Here is a 25,175-nt window from a genome sequence, read left to right as displayed (position 1 = left end):
AAGACTCTGCTGTTTATTATTGTGCTCGAGAGCCACAGTGGCTGGAGTTGGTTGAGCAGCTGTACAAAATCTCACAGTACTCAGACTGGCCTGTTAGACCCCCTCTGTCTCACATGATTCATCTCTTTGCTTCAATAATTAATTAATACAATTATGTATTTGTTCCCTGACACCATTTCTGAGTTAAGACACTGAACAATAAACAATAAAACACATCCTCAACCTCATTAGTATGAATTCCTTACAAAACCACAAGCGCAAATACAGCAGGTGGTTGCTGAAATAATCACCAAACAACAATTAGATTAAATAATTTATACCAAAAACATCTCTATATTATATATTATGCGAATCACAAATGAGTTATATTCTGTTGAAGCAAAAAATGTTACAGCTCCTCTTTGAAAAAATTAGAGGACAGTAAATGCAAAGTATCTCTTTAATACAGTGATGTAAACACTTCAGTGAATGAATGTGAAATAAACAGACTCAACTTTTAAACACATTTTCTTTAATAGGTCTCTTAATGAACATTAGGAATTAGGAATACAATTTTCTTCAACTCTTGAATACTTGTAATGGGACAATCCCTCCTTAGCATGTCAGTGTCTCTCCTGTACATTTCCAACAAATGGACTGTACATGTAATAATAATACTGAAGAATGCCTTGTAACTTATTTAAAACAGAAATAATGTTTCATGTTTGTTAATTTGAGTATATATTTTAACTAAAACTGTCGGCTGTGTTTTTTATGTGTTTTTTTATATGTGCATTGCTTTGCTGCTTGTTTTTTCGATTATTTTTTTGTAAAGCACCTTGAATTGCCTTTGTGTATGAAAGGTGCTATATAAATAAAATTTGACTTGACTTGACTTGACTCTTCTATGCAAAGTTGACTTCCTTCCAGTCTGCTATAAACAGTTCATGTCACACTGTCAGTTGAGGCAGATGAAGAGAAGCTTCAACACAAACCATGTTCTCTGTAGCTCTGCTGCTGCTGCTGGCTGCTGGATCCTGTAAGTCTCTTTGAGGGAGAAACACAGTTTGATCCCAGTGCACCAGCTGATCATTCTTACTACACTGTAAAACATTTAAAAATTCAATATGTTTTCCTCCACAGGTGTGAAAGGAGAAACGCTAACACAGCCAGCCTCTCTGACTGTCCAGCCAGGTCAACCTCTGACCATCACCTGTCAGGTCTCTTATTCTGTTAGTAGCTATAACACAGCTTGGATCAGACAGCCTGCAGGGAAAGGACTGGAGTGGATTGGAATGAAATATACTGGAGATGAATACTACAAAGATTCACTAAAACACAAGTTTAGTATCACCGTAGACTCTTCCAGCAAGAGAGTGACTCTAAATGGACAGAATCTGCAGCCTGAAGACTCCGCTGTGTATTATTGTGCCAGAGAGCCACAGTAACACAAACCATCAGTAGACCTGTACAAAAAACCCTCAGTCCCTGAACAGTTGTAACATGAAGTCACCAGAGTAGGCGCCATTAGCCCACTAATACATTCAAGGCCAGTTCACAGACATGAGGAAAAATATAGCACTAACAAAATTGAAAGGACAAGGAATAAATCATAAATGAATATTTAGCCTACCACTATCTTAAATAATTAATAAACATCAAAATAATCACCATCTTGTCCATGTTCATAAATCATGATAGTACAGCCGACATAAAAATATATATATATATATATATTTTCTTGGAGCCAGAGAGGTGTCAGTACGTTTTGGCAAGAGCCTAGTCAAAAAAAAGAAGAAAAAAAAGTGTTAACACAATTTGATACAATGTGTTCTTTTCATATAAGATCATTACTGATGTCAATATTTTAGGTGACGTGATGACGTCAGATTTAGAGGTGTGTTCAGACTCGGAAACTATCTCAATCTATAATGCTCAAACACATTTCACTTTTTTATGTTTACCTGTGGGTCAGATTTAACCCAAATAATCTCTGTGTACAGTGAACATTCATTCTCCAATATCACAAAAACAATAACTGAGAGAAAGGTCCACATTTCAGGTCCACAAGGCACACAGCGGTGCCTCAGGAGGTCCCTGAAGATCATCAAAGACACAAACCATCCCCACAACAGCCTGTTCTCCCTGTTACCCTCAGGGAGGAGATACAGGGTTCCAAAAGCACGCACAAATCGCTTGAGGAACAGTTTCTTCCCACAGGCCACGAGACTCCTTAACATACACAAATAGTGTAGTAGCCGTACTGTACCGTACTGTAGCTGCTACCATTACGTATGTCTAATGTTTAATTGTATGTTTAATAAGGTACATGCTATTTGCACCTGTATGTCAAATACGTCGAATTTAAAATGTTTAAGCACGTCTAAAGCATGCACATGACATGTGCACCTATGTGCAGTGAATATGCCACTGTCTCTGACTTGTCTTATCACTATACTGCCTTATTGCTTGTTGTGTCTCTTGCTGTTTTTGCACATATATGCCCTGTTATATTTGTACTATGTTGTAAACGGAGTCCACAGCACAAGAATTTCACACGTGATACTTGTACCATGGAGTGACAATAAAAATCTTGAATCTTGAATCTTGAATCTTGAATGTCCAAAGTTACTAACTGAATGCATGTGATGTTTTCTGGTTTGTCTTGACAGGTGTTGATGGTCAGACTCTGACAGAATCTGAAGCAGTGGTTAAAAATCCTGCAGAATCGCACATAGTATTGACCTGTACAGCCTCTGGATTCACCTTCAGCAGCTCTTGGATGGCCTGGATCAGACAGGCTCCTGGAAAAGGACTGGAGTGGATTGCCTTCATCAGATATGACAGTGCTTCCATCTATACTCTCAGTCAGTCCAAGGCCGGTTCACCATCTCCAGAGACAACAGCAGACAGCAGGTGTATCTCCAGATGAACAGTCTGAAGACTGAAGACTCTGCTGTTTATTATTGTGCTCGACAGCCACAGTGGCTGGAGTTGGTTGAGCAGCTGTACAAAATCTTACAGTATAGTAGGCCTACTTATCATGTGAATAAGTGAATAAAAGTGAATCAACACACATCTGAGTACTGAATCAGGACTGGGCTCTAAATGCAAGAACCAAAAACACATTATATTAGAAGGGTATACAGATATGTTTTCTGTCTGTCTGTGCTTGTTTATGTAAGTTTCTAAATCCTGTTAGTAAAATAAATAAAATGTGGTTCTTCCTTTTTATTGGGTGTTATCCCAGGAATTTACTTTACTTTACTTTACTTTATGTCATTTAGCAGACGCTTTTGTCCAAAGCGACTTACAATGCAATACAATACAGTGCAGTACAATATACAATCAAAGAATACACATTATCAGCAACAATACAGAAAAATATATCAAGCAATAAACAAGGTAAAAAACAACAAATACTTATAAAAGTATCACTTATAAAGACACAGCAAACAATAAGCACGGTGAACAATCGACAACTGAAAAGTAGCACTCTACTGTAGCGCTTTCAGCGCTCTACTGAAGTGAAAGGTCTGATCCGGAAGGGCCAAAATATAGTCCAAATAGGTGAGTCTTAAGTCTCCGACGGAAAATAGGCAGTGTTTCAGCTGAACTGACCGAAAGGGGGAGCTCATTCCACCATTTTGGCGCTAAAGAGGAAAAGAGTCGGGATCTAGATGAGTGACCCCCAGGTCCGCAGATTGATGGAGGGGCTAGACGGACAGGACGGGTGGAGGTACGGAGAGAGCTATGCAGTGGTTGGAGCTTGACCATGGACTGTAGATATATAGGGGCTGACCGGTGGAGTGCCCTGTAAGCCAGTACCAGAGACTTGAATCTGATGCGTGAAAGAATGGGAAGCCAGTGGAGTTTATGGAGGAGGTGAGTGACGTGAGAGAATTTGGGCAGGTTATATACCAGACGGGCTGCAGAGTTTTGAATTAATTGAAGAGGTCGGATAGCAGAAGCAGGTAACCCTGCCAACAGAACATTGCAATAATCCATGCGGGAGAGAACTAATGCTTGGACCAGGAGTTGAGTCGCCTCTATTGAGAGACAGGACCGAATCCTACGGATGTTGTAGAGTGAAAATCTGCAGGCGCGGGCAGTGGCTGCGATGAAGGCTGAGTTTGATAGCTGGTTATCCAGGATTACGCCAAGGTTTTTTACTGTTTGAGAGGGCAGTATGGTAGTGTTTTCAATGGAGATGGAGAGGTCACTGAAAGGACAGTCTTTAGCCGGGAGGAAGAGGAGCTCAGTTTTATCAATGTTCAATTTGAGATGGTGTGCGGACATCCAGGCTGCAATGTCATTGAGGCAGGAGGCAAGGCGGGCTACAATTTGGGTGTCAGAGGGGGGGAAAGAAAGGAAAAGTTGCGTGTCATCGGCGTAACAATGGTAAGAGAAACCGTGAGAGGCTATCACATGGCCGAGCGATCTGATGTACAGAAGGAAAAGGAAAGGGCCCAGGACTGAGCCCTGGGGTACACCAGTGGTAAGAGTGGAGGGTCGAGAAAGGGCACCTCGCCATAACACCTGGTATGAGCGATCGGAAAGATAAGAAGTAAACCAAGAAAGTGCAGAACCAGAAACACCCAGGTGAGAGAGAGTAGAGAGAAGGATTTGGTGATTTACGGTGTCAAAAGCTGCTGATAGATCTAGAAGAACAAGGACAGAGGAGAGGGATGAGGATTTGGCAGAATGTAAGGCATGGGTGACTACACCTTTGGCTTCATCATTTTCTGGCATTTCTTGAGAGGGCGTCCTCACTTCACAAGTCTGTTTAATCCAACATACAGGTTGAATGCACAAAGTGTAATTTTTCTGAAATTGTTTTATTTAATTGTTTTTCAATATTTCTTGTGAGTACAGTGATCTAAACATTTCAGTGAATGAAGGCAATAAACCTTTAAAAACATTTTCTTTAATATGCATGTACATTAGGAATTATAAGAAACAAATTCTCTTCATGATCAGTTCCAGTTACCTCCGCGACCTGATTCCGGATAAGCGGTTGAAGATGGATGGATGGATAGAAAATTCTCTTCAACCCTTGTTTGGGACAATCCCTCCTTTTATAGCATGTCAGTGTCTCTTCTATGCAAAGTTGACTTCCTTCCAGTCTGCTATAAACAGTTCACGTCACGCTGTCAGTTGAGGCAGATGAAGAGAAGCTTCAACACCAACCATGTTCTCTGTAGCTCTGCTGCTGCTGCTGGCTGCTGGATCCTGTAAGTCTCTTTGAAGGAGAAAAACTAACAGTTTGATCTCAGTGCACCAGCTGATCATTCTTACTACACTGTAAAACATTGAAAATATTCAATATGTTTTCCTCCACAGGTGTGAAATGTGAAACATTGACACAGCCAGCCTCTCTGACTGTCCAGCCAGGTCAACCTCTGACCATCACCTGTCAGGTCTCTTATTCTGTTCGTGGCTCATACACAGCTTGGATCAGACAGCCTGCAGGGAAAGGACTGGAGTGGATTGGAATGGAAGCTACACACAGCACAGCTCATTACAAAGATTCACTAAAACACAAGTTTAGTATCTCTTTAGACTCTTCCAGCAAAACAGTGACTCTAAGCGGTCAGAATCTGCAGCCTGAAGACTCTGCTGTGTATTATTGTGCCAGACAGCCACAGTAACACAAACCATCAGTAGACCTGTACAAAAACCCCTCAGTCACTGAACAGTTGTAACATGAAGCCACCAGAGGAGGCGCCATCAACCCCTCCAATACATTCAAGACCAGTTCACAGTAAGAAAGAGGACAAATATAGCACTGACAAAATTGAAGGGATGCAAATTACTGTAATCATGAATAAACCTTAATCCAAATTTTTTTATGAACATCAAATTATTCACCATCTTGTTCATGTTCATGAATCCTCATAGTAGCCAACATAAAAGTACAAATAAATGAATGATTTGCTTGGAGCCAGAGTGGTGTCAGAAGGTTTTGGCAAGAAAAAAAATTGGTTTTGACCAAATTTGGTACAAGGTGTTCTTTTCACATAAGACAATTTGGCTACTGATGTCAATATGTTAGGCGGTGACGTGATGACGTCAGATTTAGAGGTGTGTTCAGGCTCGGAAACTATCTCGATCTATAATGCTCAAACATTTTATTTTATTTATTTATTTTTTACCTGTGGGTCAAATTTAACCCAAATCATCCTTGTGTACAGTGAACAAACATTAATTCTCCAATATCACAACGATAACTGAGAGAAAGGTCCAATCCAGTACTACCCCCCTGCCTGTGAGGAGGAGTCAATGCAAAACTTACATGTCTTCCATCTCTACTTATCTGACTGCAGAGAGGATGACAGAGAACAGTGGCCACATAGTTTAACATGATGGGCTTTAGGACAGGACTGCTGCTCTTAGCTATCTGCTGGACAGGTGAAGCTTTTGACTCATCTGGATTTGATGTTGTCTCCATTAAAGTTACTAACTTAATGCATGTGATGTTTTCTGGTTTGTCTTGACAGGTGTTGATGGTCAGACTCTGACAGAATCTGAAGCAGTGGTTAAAAAGCCTGCAGAATCCCACAGATTGACCTGTACAGCCTCTGGATTCACCTTCAGCAGCTACGGGATGGCCTGGATCAGACAGGCTCCTGGAAAAGGACTGGAGTGGGTTGCCTCCATCTATTCTAGCAACATCTACTACTCTCAGTCAGTCCAAGGCCGGTTCACCATCTCCAGAGACAACAGCAGACAGCAGGTGTATCTCCAGATGAACAGTCTGAAGACTGAAGACTCTGCTGTTTATTATTGTGCTCGAGAGCCACAGTGGCTGGAGTTGGTTGAGCAGCTGTACAAAATCCTACAGTAGGCTACTCTTTCTGTGACCCCATGTGTGTGTGTGTGTGTGTGTGTGTGTGTGTGTGTGTGTGTGTGTGTGTGTGTGTGTGTTTTTCTCTCTCTCTCTCTCAGACACACACACACACACACACACACACACACACACACACACCACACCACACCACACCACACCACACCACACCACACCACACCACAGACAGCAACAAGTGAATAAAGATGAATGAACATCACACAGCAAGAACCAAGAACAATGAATTACATTAAAAGAGTAGAACACACTGCTGCTCTTAGTGATCTGCTGGACAGGTTAAGCTGACTTGAGTGGATTGCCAGCATCAGATATGACAGTGCTTCCTTCTTCTCCTCTCAGTCAATCATTGTTTCATTGTTTTTCACCATTTCTTATATTGTTTTTAGGAGTGTTTTACAGACTGAGCCTTTAAACACATTTTCTTTAATATGGATCTTCATGAACATGAGGAATTAGGACTCAAACTCTCTTCAACTCTTGAATGCTTGTAATGGGACAAAATCCCTCCTTTTATAGCATGTCAGTGTCTCTTCTATGCAAAGTTGACTTCCTTCCAGTCTGCTAGTAGCTGTAACTTTGTAAGTATTATTTGTTTTATATTTCCTTATTTTTCACAATTTCTTTCATTGTTTTTAGGGGTGTTTTGCTGTCCCAGTGTCACCTGCTTGAGAATACAGTGATCTAAACACTTCAGTAAATGAATAAACAGACTCAACCTTTAAACACATTTTCTTAAATATATCTCTTCATGAATATTAGGAATTAGGAATCAAATTCTCTTCAATTCTTGAATGTTTGTAATGGGACAATCCCTCCTTTTATAGCATGTCAGTGTCTCTTCTATGCAAAGTTGACTTCCTTCCAGTCTGCTATAAACAATTCACGTCACGCTGTCAGTTGAGGCAGATGAAGAGAAGCTTCAACACCAACCATGTTCTCTGTAGCTCTGCTGCTGCTGCTGGCTGCTGGATCCTGTAAGTCTCTTTGAGGGAGAAACACAGACAGTTTGATCTCAGTGCACCAGCTGATCATTCTTACTACACTGTAAAACTTTTAAAAATTCAACATGTTTTCCTTCACAGGTGTCAAAGGAGAAACGCTGACACAGCCAGCTTCTCTGACTGTCCAGCCAGGTCAACCTCTGACCATCACCTGTCAGGTCTCTTATTCTGTTAGTGGCTCTTACACAGCTTGGATCAGACAGCCTGCAGGGAAAGGACTGGAGTGGATTGGAATGAAAGTAGGAAGCACAGCTTACTACAAAGATTCACTAAAACACAAGTTTAGTATCTCTTTAGACTCTTCCAGCAACAGAGTGACTCTAAATGGACAGAATCTGCAGCCTGAAGACTCTGCTGTGTATTATTGTGCCAGACAGCCACAGTAACACAGACCATCAGTAGACCTGTACAAAAAACCCTCAGTCACTGAACACTTATACATGAAGTCACCAGAGGAGGTGCCATCAGATCACTATACATTCAAGGCCAGTTCACAGACAAAGAGGAAAAATATAGCAGTGACAAAATTGAAAGCACATGAATCATGAATAAATATGTATCTTAAATAATTAATAAAACATCAAAAATAATTACCATCTTGTTTATGTCCATAAATCATCATAGTAAGCGACAGAAACATACAAATAAATGAATGATTCACTTGGAGCCACAGAGGTGTCAATAGGGTTTTGGCACACAAACAATGTTTTAACCAAATTTGATACAATGTGTTCTTTTCATATAAGATCATTACTGATGTCAATATGTTAGGTGGTGATGTGATGACGTCAGATTTAGAGGTGTGTTCAGGCTCGGAAACTATCTCGATCTATTACTCAAACATGCTTTTATTTTTTTACCTGTGGGTCAAATTTAACCCAAATCATCCCTGTGTACAGTGAACATTAATTCTCCAATATCACAACGATAACTGAGAGAAAGGTCCAATCCAGTACTACCCCCCCTGCCTGTGAGGAGGAGTCAATGCAAAACTTACATGTCTTCCATCTCTACTTATCTGACATGCAGAGAGGATGACAGAGAACAGTGGCCACACAGTTTAACATGATGGGCTTTAGGACAGGACTGCTGCTCTTAGCTATCTGCTGGACAGGTGAAGCTTTTGACTCATCTGGATTTGATGTTGTCTCCATTAAAGTTACTAGCTTAATGCATGTGATGTTTTCTGGTTTCTCTTGACAGGTGTTGATGGTCAGACTCTGACAGAATCTGAAGCTGTGGTTAAACAGCCTGCAGAATCCCACAGATTGACCTGTACAGCCTCTGGATTCACCTTCAGCAGCTACCCGATGAACTGGATCAGACAGGCTCCTGGAAAAGGACTTGAGTGGATTGCCTTTATACACATAGGCAGCAGTCATATCTACTACTCCCAGTCAGTCCAGGGCAGATTCACCATCTCCAGAGATGACTCCAGCAGTAAGGTGTATCTACAGATGAACAGTCTGAGGACGGAGGACACAGCAGTGTATTACTGTGCCCGACAGACACAGTGAGAGACACTAATAGGAAAGACGTACAAAAACGACTTCCTCTATTTACCACCACCAGTAGACTCAGTTCTTCATGGTGACACAGGGAATATTCAATTACGATTTGTATTTGAATCTGGAACTAATTTTTGTAATATCATCCATCAAATACCGACATTCCACTATAAACTATGCATTTTCAGTAGACCTAGTCATATTTTGTGGAGTAATAACCATCCAAATCCTCCACTGCCACTTTTTTAAATCATAGTCTTGAAAATAAAATCTTTAAAGTATATAAAGGCTGAATACAAACTCACTGTAAAACCTGTAGTCTACAAATCAGAATTTTCTAAACAAAAGTGAAAATTCATGATACTGTAAGTTCACCCAAAAATGAAAATTCAGTCATTATCTACTCCCCCATGCTGGTGGATGGTCCCCTCCCCCCACCCCAAGTCCACAAAACATTCGTGGAGTTTCCCAGGGACCGCCTGGTGGTTCACCAGAACATTGATTTTTTTCTTCTTCTTTTTTAATGACAGACAACAGTTCTTTACATAGACATTAACGCTGAGTAGTAGTAGATTTTTGGAAATATCGCGATATTCGGGAAATATCACAACTTTGAAATTTTACTTTTTCCCGTTTTCACTTTCAGTTTAAAGGAAGAGCTCCCCCTAAAATCCAAAATACATTATATTCCCTCTCACCTGTAGTGCTATTTATCAATCTCTATTGTTTTGTGTTAGTTGCCTGAGTTTTGGAGATATCGTCCGCAGAGTTTCTGCCTTCTCTAAAATACAATGGAACTGAATGGCACTCGGCTTGTGGTGCTCAAAGTGCCAAAGAAATACATTTGAAAAACTCAACAGCAATTGTCTCTTTGCAGAAATCATGACCCGTTAATCAAGATAATCCACAACCTCGTTATGAGCAGCTTCATGGAGGAACTATTTTCTTTTGACCGAACTACACCCGCTGCTAGCAAGTTCGTACATGAGACTGCAAAAAAAAGAAAAATGGGTCACTACCCAAAAAAAGAAAAATGGGTCACTACCGTAAATATCCTAAATAACATGCCACGCAGTTGCAAATGGCTGTGAAGTAGGTAATTTGACAGGGCACTTCAATATTTCTACAAAAAAATCTCAATTGCGCACTTATTGCTACTGTGCGCTGCCGTGCCAGTGGTTAACCCTTCGTGTGCCAGAGGTGGCACACGTGCCATAGTTTGCTGACCCCTGATCTAGAGGGTGTGGTATCCTCCTGCCTGTGAGGAGGAGTCAATGCAAAACTTAGATGTCTTCCATCTCTACTTATCTGACTGCAGAGAGGATGACAGAGAACAGTGGCCACACAGTTTAACATGATGGGCTTTAGGACAGGACTGCTGCTCTTAGCTATCTGCTGGACAGGTGAAGCTTTTGACTCATCTGGATTTGATGTTGTCTCCATTAAAGTTACTAACTTAATGCATGTGATGTTTTCTGGTTTGTCTTGACAGGTGTTGATGGTCAGACTCTGACAGAATCTGAAGCTGTGGTTAAAAAGCCTGCAGAATCCCACAGATTGACCTGTACAGCCTCTGGATTCACATTCAGCAGCTATGGGATGCATTGGATCAGACAGGCTCCTGGAAAAGGACTGGAGTGGATTGCTTTAATCTCTACCGATAGTAGCGGCACCTTCTACTCTCAGTCAGTCCAAGGCCGGTTCACCATCTCCAGGGACAACAGCAGACAGCAGGTGTATCTCCAGATGAACAGTCTGAAGACAGAAGACTCTGCTGTTTATTATTGTGCTCGAGAGCCACAGTGGCTGAGTTGGTTGAGTAGCTGTACAAAATCCTACAGTACTCATCCTGTGACCCCCCTTTGTCTCTCTCTCTCTCTCACTCACACACACACACACACACACACACACACACACGCACGCACACACGCACGCACACACACACACACACACACACACACACACACACACACACACACACACACACACACACACACACACACACACACACACACACACACACACACACACACACAGATACAACACACCACAGACAGCAACAAGTGAATAAAGGTGAATCAACATCACACATTAACACTGAATCATGACTGGGCTGAAAGAGCAAGAACCAAGAACAATGAATTACATTAAAAGAGTAGAACACATGATACCATTTCTGTACATCAGGGATGGGCAACTTTGATGATAGAGAGGGCCACAAAAAAATGTCCTCGCTACCAGAGGGCCAGATTTTGCTGAGGGCTGGGGGCCGAACGGCGCCGGCACGAAAAAGTCTGGGGCATTTGAAACCAGATTTAGAGGAATAACTCATTTTAAATTAACAGTTGTGATTTCATTATTCAGTCTTAACCACCAATATTTGATCCTTTTCTCACTCACTCCTATGTCACCACCTGCTCTCCCTGCAAGGCTTGAAATTAACTTTTTTGACCACCTGCCAATATGGCTGCTAGATTTTAAAGTTACCATCCAATTAGAATTTCCACTAGCCAAAATATTTTTCTTGAAATAAACCAGAATATGAGTGGGTTAATTTAAGCATAAGTGTCAGTAAGTGGCCCGGGATTCTCAAAGCCTGTGTTGAGGGTCACACAAGAACAAAAATGCACTCTTGAAGCTAAATAAATCCAAAACCTAGTTACTTATTTAAATCTTTACTTGTAGAACAGTCATTTCTTACACATGAGATTACGTTTAGCCTTTTAGTCATAAATATTAGTGAAAGATATTCCATATTCCAGACTGAAATGTTATAACAGAAGTGGAGTATTGGCCAGAATGACATGAACATTTGGACACTTATGCAGCGGGTATCTTCTTGCATGTTGCGTTCAGGTGCACTGTACTTTATTTTTATTTTTTTGCAATTCCAGCGCAGGCCGCACAGGGGGCGCTTGCGGGCCAGTTGCCCACCCCTGCTGTACATCATATCATTTCTGTTTTCTGTCTTTTTGTGCTTGTTTATATCTCGGTCAATTATGTATGTCTGATATATTTTTCTTTAAATACAATTGTCAGTCAAATACTTTTCACAGATGAAAAGAATACATCATATTAGCAAAAATAAATAAAACTGTTTTCTCCAATTGTATTGCGTGATATCCCATGAATTTACAGCACAGACTTGGCCTCATCAAGTTTCTGCAATTTCTTGAGAGGTCTTCCTCACTTGAAAAGTGTGTTTAATTCAACAGACAGATTGCAGTGTAATTAATAGTTTGTTTTACTTTTTTTTTTTTGCCTTTACATTAATTGTTTGGTGGGGTGTTTTGTTGTTTTGCAGCTCCAGTGTTACCTGGTTGAGATCTAAACTCGTTAGTGTATGAATGCAAAAACAGACTCAACCTTTAAACACATTTTCTTTAATATGGATCTTCATGAACATGAGGAATTAGGAATCAAATTCTCTTCAACTCTTGAATGCTTGTAATGGGACAATCCCTCCTTTTATAGCATGTCAGTGTCTCTTCTATGCAAAGTTGACTTCCTTCCAGTCTGCTATAAACAGTTCATGTCACGCTGTCAGTTGAGGCAGATGAAGAGAAGCTTCAACACCAACCATGTTCTCTGTAGCTCTGCTGCTGCTGCTGGCTGCTGGATCCTGTAAGTCTCTTTGAGGGAGAAACACAGACAGTTTGATCTCAGTGCACCAGCTGATCATTCTTACTACACTGTAAAACATTTAAATATTCAATATCTTTTCTTCCACAGGTGTGAAATGTGAAACGTTGACACAGCCAGCCTCTCTGACTGTCCAGCCAGGTCAACCTCTGACCATCACCTGTCAGGTCTCTTATTCTCTTGGCTATTACACAGCTTGGATCAGACACCCTGCAGGGAAAGGACTGGAGTGGATTGGCATGAAATATACTTCGGGCACACACTACAAAGATTCACTAAAAAACAAGTTTAGTATCTCTTTAGACTCTTCCAGCAACACAGCGACTCTAAATGGACAGAATCTGCAGCCTGAAGACTCTGCTGTGTATTATTGTGCCAGAGAGCCACAGTAACACAGACCATCAGTAGACCTGTACAAAAACCCCTCAGTCACTGAACAGTTGTACATGAAGCCACCAGAGGAGGCGCCATAACATCACTATTCACATCATGTACAAAATGTCATTAAACAAAATAAAAACATAAAGACAATCACTTATCTGCTATCAATCATAAGACAAGCAAGGTGAGCGATTTGCATTATAGGCCTACTGTAACCTTAGATGACATAACAATCAAAATTAAACACTGACAATTTGAAAAAAGAACAATCATCTAAATGTGAATAGAGAGAATCTGGCATAGCATGTGAATGCTGACATGCAGGGAAACAAATAGTCCATTAAAGACATTGTACTGAATGCAGGTGTCCTGTAGTGACTCTAGAGCATAATTTTGATTGGCAATTAATTAGCAAGTTGCTCCCAAGAAGCAATGTGAATCTATCATTTTAAAACAGATGCTGATGGTGATTTTGTCAAATGAAAGGCACAATTGTTTCATTATGTTTTGCCCAGAAAAGTCGATTGTAGCTATTGTAGCAGGCCAGGTTTTTGTAATGTCATGTATCACTGTGTCCTGGAGTGGCCACATTCACACCATTAACAAAACCTCACAACAGAGACAAAGGTCTTTACAAGTGGCGGGTGCATGCAATTATAACTTTAAATTTAGCTTTAATTAATATCCAGTCAAACTATTATTCCTTCTGTACTGTATACATGTTTTGATTACTCAACTGAATTGTATGAATCACTTTGCCAGAATAAAGTCTTGGATGTATAGTACTTCTGCGGCTTGGTGTTTGGGATTGGATGATATTTGATATTACTACTCCTACTCCTACTCCTACTACCCCCACTCCTACTGCTCCTACTACTCCTACTACTACCACCACTACTACTACTACTACTACTACTACTACCACCACTACTACCACTACTACTAGTACTACTGCTGCTACTACTACTGCTACCAACACCACCACTACTACCACCACTACTACTACTACTACTGCTACCAACACCACTACTACCACCACTACTACTAGTACTACTACTACTACTGCTACCAACACCACTACTACTACTACTACTGCTACTACTAAGTTGCTAATACTACTACTACTACCACCACTACTACTACTACTACTACTACTACTACTACTACTACTACTACTGCTACTGCTACTATTACTACTACTACTACTACTAAGCTACTACTACTACTACTACTAATACTAATACTAATACATTTATATAGAATAATGATGATCAAGGCTTTGCAGTCAGGACACCTAAACTTTGGAAAATGTTGCATGAAGAAATCAATAATGTCATCTATCTTTTAAGAGCAAACTGAAAAGATAACAATGTTGCTTTATGTTATGATTATTTTCTTGTTTTGTTTCCCATTCAAATTAGGCAGACGTCATTGCCAACATATGTTTTACTGCACCTTGTAAAAGTTATGATTATTATTATTATTATGATTGATTGATTGATTGATTGATTGATTGATTGATTGATTTTTATTAAATGTGTCATGCACTTGACAGTGCCCAGCCCTCATGGGCTTACAAGACACACAAATTATACATTATACAGTACAACATACGCCAACGCCGCAGTAATAAAACTAAATCACAGCATAACAACATACACCACAGCAGCAAAACAAAGTCATCACATCATTTTCTGAACAGAACATTTTGCCTTAGCTCCCATGCCTGGGAAAGAAAGTTTCCAATAAAGAAAGTGCCTTTCTTAAAACACAACTCAAGTTTTTCATAATCGTCCATCTCAAAAAAGTCATCATAAATAGAGGACATTTTACTGAACAGTATCTCCCTTACCTCATCATAGACAGTACAATAGAATAGAAAATTAATCTCATTTTCAATTTCACCCAGGTCACAGAGCGAACAAAGTCTGTCTTCTTCAGGGGTAGCATTAAACCTACCAGTCTCCAGTGCCAAGGGCAAAGTTCCAGATCGTAACTGTGCACACAAGGACCTTTTTCTTCTGTCCAGATGGAACTTGACATAAGGCTCTACAGAATAACTGTCTTTTATAAGACGGTAGGTTCTTAACTTAGGCTTAGACCATAAGTCAACGGACCATTTATCTTTATACAAAAGGAACATATTACTCATGGTCTCCCGGATGTCACAAACTAATCTATTATGGAAAATAAATGATAAATCATTCGCATAGAATAAAGACTTCAGTTCAGTTGTTTTTACTTATTACTACTACTTATTACTACTACTTATTACTACTCTGCATTCACCTTAACATATAGCTTGAGACTTGAAAATCGGAAACAATATTAAATAGATATAAGCCATGTGTTGATAGCCGATGCACAGGGTGGAGTTTATGTGCAGGGTTGTATCACAGTGCAATACAGTGGCCACAGTGATACAGCCCATGACAAAAACCTACTTCCACATGATGACAGTAAATGCACTCACAACGAAAACAAGTGAATGAATTAATGCTTCCCTCAAGGAGTTTCTGCATAGTTTCTCCCTGCTATTGGTTGGAAACAATTTGTGTCCAAAAAAGTAAATTCTTCTGGAATTGAGCTGTTTTAAGATCGACAAACATGAAATCATGAGGAATGTTGAACAAAAATGTAACATTTCATATACAGTACAGTGTGTGTTACTCTAATATATATATATATATGCAAATATATATATATATGCAAATATATATATATATATATATTATATATATATATATATATATATATATATATATATATATATATATATATATATATATATATATATATATATATATATATATATATATATATACAGTATATATATATATACTTGTACTTGTGCTGAGTAGAACAAAACTGCATATAGGCAGAGTGAACTGACCATGCTTCAGACAAAAGGTTTTTGTATGAGTGTATGTCACTGTGTATGGGGGGGGCCACAGTGATATATGCTGTTACAAAAACCTCTGCTGAATTGCCGCAAGCCTCTGTGCCTCATAATGAGGGAACACACAATTTATGTACAGTAGTAACTGCAAACAGAGCAGCTCTGAAATGTTAACTGAAAAAGTGTAGGCTATAGATGAATAAAAACGGACAAAATAAATATTCCAATGCATTAGATTAATTTAAAACCACGTAACGGTAAGTTGCTTTTACATGCTATTGTATAGTATACTATTTGAAATATTGAATAACAACAGGACAGATAGGCTACAATGACTGATCCAACAGAACACCACATGTAGCAGTGATAAGAATAACAGTTGATAAACCACCTCATGAGAAGCAACAACTAAAGCTTAAGTGGACCATACTCTTAGTACATTGGTGTGCAATCTTGTGGGTGCAATCGTCACTATTTCAAATGTGTTAATACATCTAGGTTCTGTCTGTAACGCAAGTGAACGATCTTTATAGGTGGCATTTCTAGGTAATAAGTTGTAATTAGGCTGTCTGAAACCAGTTTGATACATAAGTTCACTGAATTTGCAACCTTTTTAGGTACCTAGTTATGGATAATTTTTGATAATTTTTGAGGAACCATACCATGCACACTTTGGTGGGCTAGGGTATCCCATGATACCTTGCGCCCCTTGCAATCCACGAAGAAGAATGAAGCTCTCCCCACAAACTTCCTCCAATGGCCGCCCCCACAAAACCTCCCGCAACAGAAAAAGTGAAACGCCCATTCGCTAAATAACAAGCATCATCGCTTTCTTTTCATTTTTATTTTAGAATAGTCAATAGCGTAAACCATTACTTCATTTCAGTGCGGTCAGTTGTTTGTACGGTGTCAGGAAAGTCACGTTTGAAGAATAGTAGGAAGCATCTTAGCTGACGGTGTTCTGGACAGCAGCCACTAGTTAGGTGGCTAGCGTTTTACCCGCTCCGTGCGCGCGCCTGCACCAGGAGTACAAAGAACTTCATGACCAGTGCTCTGCCATGGACAGCAACACAGAGCCAGGTACTAGCAACATGGCTAGTCTTGCTTGCCAGCCTCCCCTCCCAGACCCTGCGTTCACCTTCAAGTGTAAGTGAAGTTCGTTTTTAACCAGCCATTACTTAAGCACACATTTGTTGGTTGAATGTGTAACGTTATCGATAAGAAATACGCTAGGTAACGTTATGCATTCATTAGCTGATGATGACGTTAGCTCCTTTGGCTTCAGCTCTAATAATAAATTACACCGTGGCAACTGATTTATTTTATAGGGACAAAACAGGATACAGCAAAGCTGATTAAGGCCAGGATGCGGCTCAAGAAGCTTTTTACAGGGGACAGGAATTCGGCTATCAATGGATGGAAGTAAGTTACACACCAACATTGAACAACACAGCTTATTATGCTCTGGCTTTTGCTGTGGGTTGATTTGGGGGGGGGGGGGGGGGGGTTAGCTTGATTTCACTCAAATTTAAGTAACCAAATATCCCAATCAGACGATATATAAAGATGAGTAGTCTAATCTAGATTTCACACTCACCGAGTTGTCTCCCCAGTGTAGACAGTTCTACAATTCAGTGCTAAATCAACATCAAACATCTCCCCATATGGGTCCCTGTGCCATGAAAACATTTGAGATGAACAAATCACTAATTTAAACCCCTCCATTTCATAGAGGTTCATATGCCCAGTTTTCATACCAGTGTTGCCAGGTGGGAAATATTGAATCACTGATGCTGTCACAAATGGACACAGCCCACAAATCCTGTGTGTTTTGTGTATGTGTGTGTTTTGCAGTCAACTGCTAGCTGATATTGGGCTGGAGGGGAAAGTGGACTTCAAATCTGCCCAAAAAAAATGGGACAACTTGAAGACCCAGTACAAGGTATTAATTGTTCTTGAGTGTTAGCCACAGGCCACTACTGCATTTTACTTTATGCACTGTTCTTTTTTTTTTTTTTTACTTTTTATTGACAGATTATTATACGTTCTTACATTGTATACGTTGTAGATATGTACTGCCATAGATTTATTTTTTATTTTTTTATAGACAAATAAAAGAAAAGACAAAACCACAACAGCCGCAACAACAGCAACAAAACAAACAAACAAAAACAAAAAACAAAACATATAGAGCAGGGAGTCTACTTTTCATTGTACATTCATCTTGGATCCAAAAAAATAAAATCTGGCCTAATGGGTGTTATATATTGAACCCAGCATTCCCATCTTGAGGTAAATTGTTCTACTTTATGATTGATAACAGCAGTTAGTCTTTCCATCTTATATATATCCATTGTAATATTCATCCATTCTTTCACTTTAGGGCTCTTTATGCACTGTTCAATTGTCGTTTCTTCTAGAAACTGAAAGATCCACCAACCGGTAGTGGTACAGACCGCGGTGAGGGTACACCGGCCACCTGGCCTTGGTACAACCTGATGGACGAGGCCCTGGGAAAAAAACATTCAATTACGCCTGCGGTGGTTAGGGCCACGTTGCCTTTGGAGGGTGTGCCAAAGCCAGCAGCTGAACAGGAGCGAGGTGATGGAGAGGAGGAGGCAGCGGCGGCTGGAGGAGAAGGAGAGGCACGAGAGCCAGAAAGAGCACAAGAAATGGCCCCAGCCCCACAACAGAGGAAGCGGCGTCGCCTCGCCGATCTGATTGAGGAGGAGATGGAGCGTGAAAGAGAGAGGCAGGAACAGAGAAGAAGGGATCAGGCAGAGCGAACCGACCGACTCTTCTCTATCCTAGAGAGATTTATGGATAGGCGTTGAGCATTTTCTTTCTAACTTATTTTTAGTTTAAAGGAGAATATTTAATCCAGAAGTGTTGGTACACAGGTAACCTCAGGTTTACATACAATGTACAACTTCAAATACAATAAGAGACACGGGCAGGAAAAACGCAACGCGTTTCAACCTCACTGGGTCTTCGTCAGCCTTCAGCCTGATGAAGACCCAGTGAGGTTGAAACACGTTGCGTTTTTCCTGCCCGTGTCTCTTATTGTATTTGAAGTTGTACATTGTATGTAAACCTGAGGTTACCTGTGTACCAACACTTCTGGATTAAATATTCTCCCTAAAAAGTAACCAGTAAGCTCCTTTTTCCACTTTTGATTCTATGTTGACTTTGAGCTTGCTTGCTGCCACTTTCTCTGCTCCTAGTTTAAAGGAGAACAATGCTGATTTATTTTGCACATGATCTCAGACATCTGAAAACTGCAAACAGTTTTGCAGGCATTCATTTAGGTTGACATTTATTGAGAGTTGGTCTGTGTTCATTTGTGGAGGCAGTGAAGTCATTCATGGACAAATGACATCACTCACTTGAACTCAAATTAACTTTCAAATCTGTCAAACTAAATGAATGCCTGCAAAATTGTTTAGAGTTTTCAGACATTTGTGAGATCATGTGCAAAATAAATCAGCATTGTTTGTCAGTGAAGTTCTCTCTGTTTCATGTTGGTTGAATCAACCCAGTTTTGACTGAAATTAAATGAAATGTGATTTTTTATAAATGGTTGTTCAAGGTTACTTGTAATAAAATAAACAAAAGATTGTTTTACAAGCAAATTGTTTTATTTCAAATGTAGCAAAAATAAACTGGGTAACAGTGGAACACACTCAAACTAAAAATATTTACATTCACAGTACAACAGATTACAAAAATTCAAGAATAATTTTACAAAACAACAAAAATAATCATTTTACAACTATTATCAAATGGTACAAAAGTTGATTTGCCAAAGGGTGGTTGCCAACTCATTTGTATATAACCGGGGTAAGGGGAAATGCCACAAGACTTACTTCACATTACAGGACAGGATCCCGGACAATTGACGCCACAGACAGACTTGACAGCACAAGACACTAGACAACGTGCTCCGTTAAGACCCTGCTTGGAGGGGAACTGCCGGTGTCGGGCTTCCGGCGGACTCTAACGTTAGTCAACAGGATTCAGGAGAACATTATGGGAGAACACCCAGACGCACCATAAGCTTGAGCTCAGTGCAGTGCGTACTCATGGCCACCGACCACATCCTGGAGTGCGCTGACTTGGGTTGATAGATGGTCACGCAGGGCGTTCCCATTCATTTCCCCAGCTTGTGCCTCGCCCCCAGCCTCATCATCAGCAGGGTCTTGCCCATCTTCTTCCTCCATGATGTCACCCACTCCCAGGCAGATGTTGTGCAGTGTGGCGCATGCCATGATGACATCTGGCACAAAGGTGGAGTGTACCTTAGAGGGAAACCAAAGATTAATTCAAGGATAAGTACATAAATTATTTCTCTTTGAATTTGCTCATTTGCTGCGGTCATTCTCAGTTTAAATTACCTCCAGGGCCTGCAGGAAGATGGCTCTCCACCGGGTCTTCATCATTCCAAAGGCTCGCTCTATGATGTTGCGAGCCCTGGCGTGGTGGATGTTGAAGCGCAGCTTCTCTGCACCTCTGACAGGTCTCCTGAAAGTAGGGATGCACCAATGAACATTTTGGCCGATACGATAACCGATATTAACATTGCAACATTGGACCGATATGAATATGTAAAAGAAAAAAAGACTAACATCGGCCGATACGATATGATTGCCAATATATCGTGCATCCCTACCTGAAAGGAGTGATGAGGGCCAGTGGTCTCTCCAAACAGGGGTAGCCACTGTCTCCAAGGAGGAAAGTGCCAGGGGGAGGGTAGGCAGAGTGGTAGATGGGGCTTCGCCGCAGCACCCTTGCGTCATGCACTGACCCCGGTGTTCCCACGTAAATGTCAATGTATCGGCCCCTGCTGTCACACACTGCCTGGAGTTGGATTGACGTGTACAGCTTTCTGTTCCTGTACAGGGGTAAAATCAAAAACAAGAAAATATTTGTGAGCCTGTGAGGAAATGTGTACAATGCATTAAATTAAGTATTATATTAATGTAATACTGCTCTATGCCTGAAATATGGCATGGTGCCTGAGAACTTTAAGCCTTGCCTGTAGCATTGTGCGTCCTCTTCCCCAGGTGCCTTGATTCTCACATGGCAGCCGTCAATTGCCCCACGGGCATTCCTGAATGCCGGGTGCCTGGCCAGGTGAGCAAAGCCATCCCCAACTGCCCTGTGCTCCTCCTCTGTCTGTGGCAAACGGATGACACGAGGGGCCACATTGAGGAGTTCCGTCGCCATGCGGTGGACCAACAGGTGGACTGTGGAGCGGGGTATATCGAATGCTCTGGATGTCACCCTACAGGTTAGGTAGGAATGGAGATTGAGACCATTACATAATCAATACCAGTTATGTTAAAAATGTATTGTAGTCTCGTCTTTCCACCAAGTAATAGAAAAGTATCGATAGTGGTATCAATAAAGATTCAGATCTTTAAGCAGTCTCTAAAATGTAATTAATAAAAATTAACTATCCCCATTCTTACCTGTAGGAGGTACCAGCTCCTAACCAAAAGAGGAAAACTAGCACTTCCAGCTCCGGTCCCCAGCCATGGTGCCTCTGAGGGTCCATCATGCGTAGGAGGGCTGTGATGGCGTCTCGGTGGAGCCTGAAGTCTGGACGTGTGTCTCCATCATCAAAGTACAGGCGCAGCAGTGGCACATGAATGTTCAGACGGCAGTAGGTAGTCAAGTTCTCCTGTTGGGGGAGATGGGGTCACGTCATGTGTACATTTTAAAACTCTTGAAATCTGTTTAAAGTTTAAGCCATTTATGTCAACCAATCTATTTACCATATCCATACATTCATTTATTTCCTACATGTACTTATGAAAAAGGGTCAAGTGATTTTAAATTTCTATTCACCTGTTCTCTATTCATCATCGTATAGTAGTGAACATTTGACCGTCTCAATGTTAAATGTTGTGAATTACTGTAACCATTAATTGTATTAAATCCTAATACTTCAATTTAGCAATCTGTGTTCTAATTTATTAAACTGATTGATGTATGTATCTGTGCATCTGTATTTGCAAATCGTAATGAATTATGACTGCTCTAAACTATCTTGCTGGCTGGCTGAGCCAACGGGGCTAGCTGGCTATCAGTCATGTGGGCTATAGCATAGCATCTAACGCTAGTTCTGTGTCTTTGAGACATTTTAAATAATCTCTTGGTCCATTATGTTACTGCAATGGCCAACCCCTGGGCCCAAGACAATAGAGCATAATTTTACTTCACTGGAAGAACGTCACAATTATGTAGTAGACTGTCTTTTGTCCAGTCACGGAGCTAAATTTGCTAACTTCAGGCCTACTGTACCTGGTCTGGTTCGCTAGACAAAAGTGCCGCCCACCGCTTCAACCTCCCCATCCTGGCACGGTCCTCCTCGGCCTCTTCCTCCGCCATCTCCTCAAAATAATAATAAATAATAATAAAAAGAAACAGCAGTTCTTCTTCCATTACTACGAAAAACGTCTGGTTTAGCTTAGCTTGATCTATCTTGATCTATCTATCTATCTAGCTATGTCTAGAACGTTCCAGCAGTCGCTTCTTCTTCTTCTTCTTCTTCTTCTTTCAAGTTTCCGGCAGTGTCGCGGCTACTAGGCGTGTTGCACTGCCCACTGCAGGACAAGGATAAAATGACGCTACCTTAAAGCGCCAGGACGTCTGAAACAAGTTTATTTTTCAGTCACCTATATTAAAATTGATACCTAATTAATAAAGTATCTAGTTAGGTAGCTAGGTGATAGGAAGCTCACTTGCGTTACAGACAGACCCCTAGTGTTGGATGAGTTAAACAATGATAATAGGGACTATCAAAACAAATAAAATAATGTGTGAATTTTGTATTTGTGGCTATCAACATCCTCTGCTTACTTTATCCACCTTATTTCTAGCTGCCATGATGCCAGACAGCCTGACACAGACACAACATAGCAAGTGTCCGACTGCCCGTCTGTAAACGACAGCTGCAGGCGAACGGAGCAAATCACGTCCAGCTTCAAGAGTACCTGGCTGCAGACAGTAGGAGGCCTCACGCCTCCGCAACTGACAGGAAGTCAAGTGACCTCCGCAGCGGAAGTTCATCTTTTTTTTAAATCTTTTTTGACATATACCTCACACCTCGGCAGTGGCAATTCATTTTTTTGTAATCTTTATTGACATATTGAAGTTAAACAGACACACAACGAACATAAATGCAACTTTGCCAATGAAGTAGCCTAGCCTACATGACGTCGGCAGTTCGTCTTCATGTTTTGAACACAGATTTAAAAGGCTTTATAAAACTGAGAAGTTAGCAGGTAAATGTGCTATGGATAGCATTTCTAAAGTAAAGATCTAACTATAAGTGACAGTCGCAATTATTGGTTGCCATGGAGACCCCCACACACACCTAGGCTACATAGCCCTGTCAAAAAGGTGTAAACAGAACATTCATATTGGACCCTTCAAAATTGTTTATACTGTAGTCTACAGTCTATACTGTAGCCTGCAGTCTATATTTATATACTGTAGCCTACAGTCTATATTGATCTACTGTAGCATATTCTATATTTATATAGCCTACTGTGGCCTATGTAGCCTACAGTCTATACTGTAGCCTGCAGTCTATATTTCTATACTCTGTAGCCTGCAGTCTATATTTATATAGGCTACTGTAGCCTACAGTCTATATTATTTTCAGAACATCAATAAAGAATACATGGCAGTTAGTCAATGGGGGGGGGGGTTAAAAGAAACACCACCACCACCACCACCACACACAAATCAATAAAACTTTACTTATTTATTCAGGCAGCCAACAAACTAAACCAAAGTCCTCTTCTTCCGACAGTCAGCGACCATCAAATATCTTCATCTTCTTCTTTTTACGGTGGTTGGCTTCTTCTTCTTCTTTTTTGAGTTTTATGGCGGTTGTCAAACATATGTATGTGCATTACCGCCACCTACTGCAGTCTCGGCGGTTGGCAGTGGAGCATTGGAGGTTAAAAAAAAAGATAATGGTATCAACACGAATAAGAAGAACTTCCGCTGCGGAGGTCACGTGACTTCCTGTCAGTTGCGGAGGCGTGAGGTCTTCCTACTGTCTGCATTTATATTTACTATCAATGCTGCAGCCAGACCCTTCTCTCCAGCTTGGCAAACATCTCGTCGATAAATATCCCGAGTTGTTGAAAGAGCAACAGAAATAGCAGATGTCGGAGTTTTAAGCATACAAGGAAATGGCAAGCTGCGACAATCAGTCACGTTCAGACCGGACCATGCACCCATAATTATCTTACAGCAGGGCATTCAAACATAAAGTGGAACCTTGCACTGGGATCGATACATGACAGAGAGGCAGCAGCGCCACTTGCGCAGAGGTATGCTCAATCCCATGGTGTTCTCCTGGATATCTCTCTCTCTCTCTCTCTCTCTCTCTCTCTCTCTCTCTCTCTCTCTCTCTCCCTGTCACAGACAATCACCTTCAAACACTTTTTTTTTTAACTTATATGGTATGGATAGGATTATGGGGAAATACAGTATGATATATGGAGTTGGCAATTTTTCATTTGACTTCTTATGTAAGAAAAAATGAAACAAAAAATGCATTCCAAAAAATATTCCCCTTCTTCTACAAATCACAGCATGTCGATTGAAATTGCTTTGAAACTGGACTTAGATTATGGGTTTATTATCCTTTTTGTAAATGGTTGTGTGTGTGTGTGTGTGTGTGTGTGTGTGTGTGTGTGTGTGTGTGTGTGTGTGTGTGTGTGTGTGTGTGTGTGTGTGTGTGTGTGTGTGTGTGTGTGTGTGTGTGTGTGTGTGTGTGTGTGTGTGTGTGTGTGTGCAATTAGGTAATTTAAATCATTGATTATGACCATCCGCATATAGGAGCACCCAGGCCTGTGTCTCCAGCCCCTTCTGGT

General features: G+C 40.7%; 1 protein-coding gene across 1 annotated transcript; it reads right to left on the bottom strand.

Moving 5' to 3' along the window:
• Positions 1-19,966: 19,966 nt before the first annotated feature.
• Positions 19,967-22,671, bottom strand: LOC310788473 (putative nuclease HARBI1; the record flags this gene model as incomplete). Its single annotated transcript, XM_083650021.1, has 6 exons — positions 19,967-20,576; positions 20,673-20,799; positions 20,948-21,169; positions 21,314-21,562; positions 21,750-21,961; positions 22,585-22,671. The coding sequence occupies 6 exons, from the start codon at positions 22,669-22,671 to the stop codon at positions 20,343-20,345; spliced, it is 1,131 nt and encodes a 376-aa protein (XP_083506147.1). The 3' UTR covers positions 19,967-20,342.
• Between the last annotated feature and the right edge of the window lie 2,504 nt (positions 22,672-25,175).

This window comes from Poromitra crassiceps, assembly GCF_964638095.1.
Source record: "Poromitra crassiceps genome assembly, chromosome: 13".
NCBI classification, from domain to species: Eukaryota; Metazoa; Chordata; class Actinopteri; order Beryciformes; family Melamphaidae; genus Poromitra; species Poromitra crassiceps.
The sequence above is the reverse complement of the archived record's forward strand: the minus strand, read 5'-3'. Positions and strand labels throughout refer to the sequence as shown.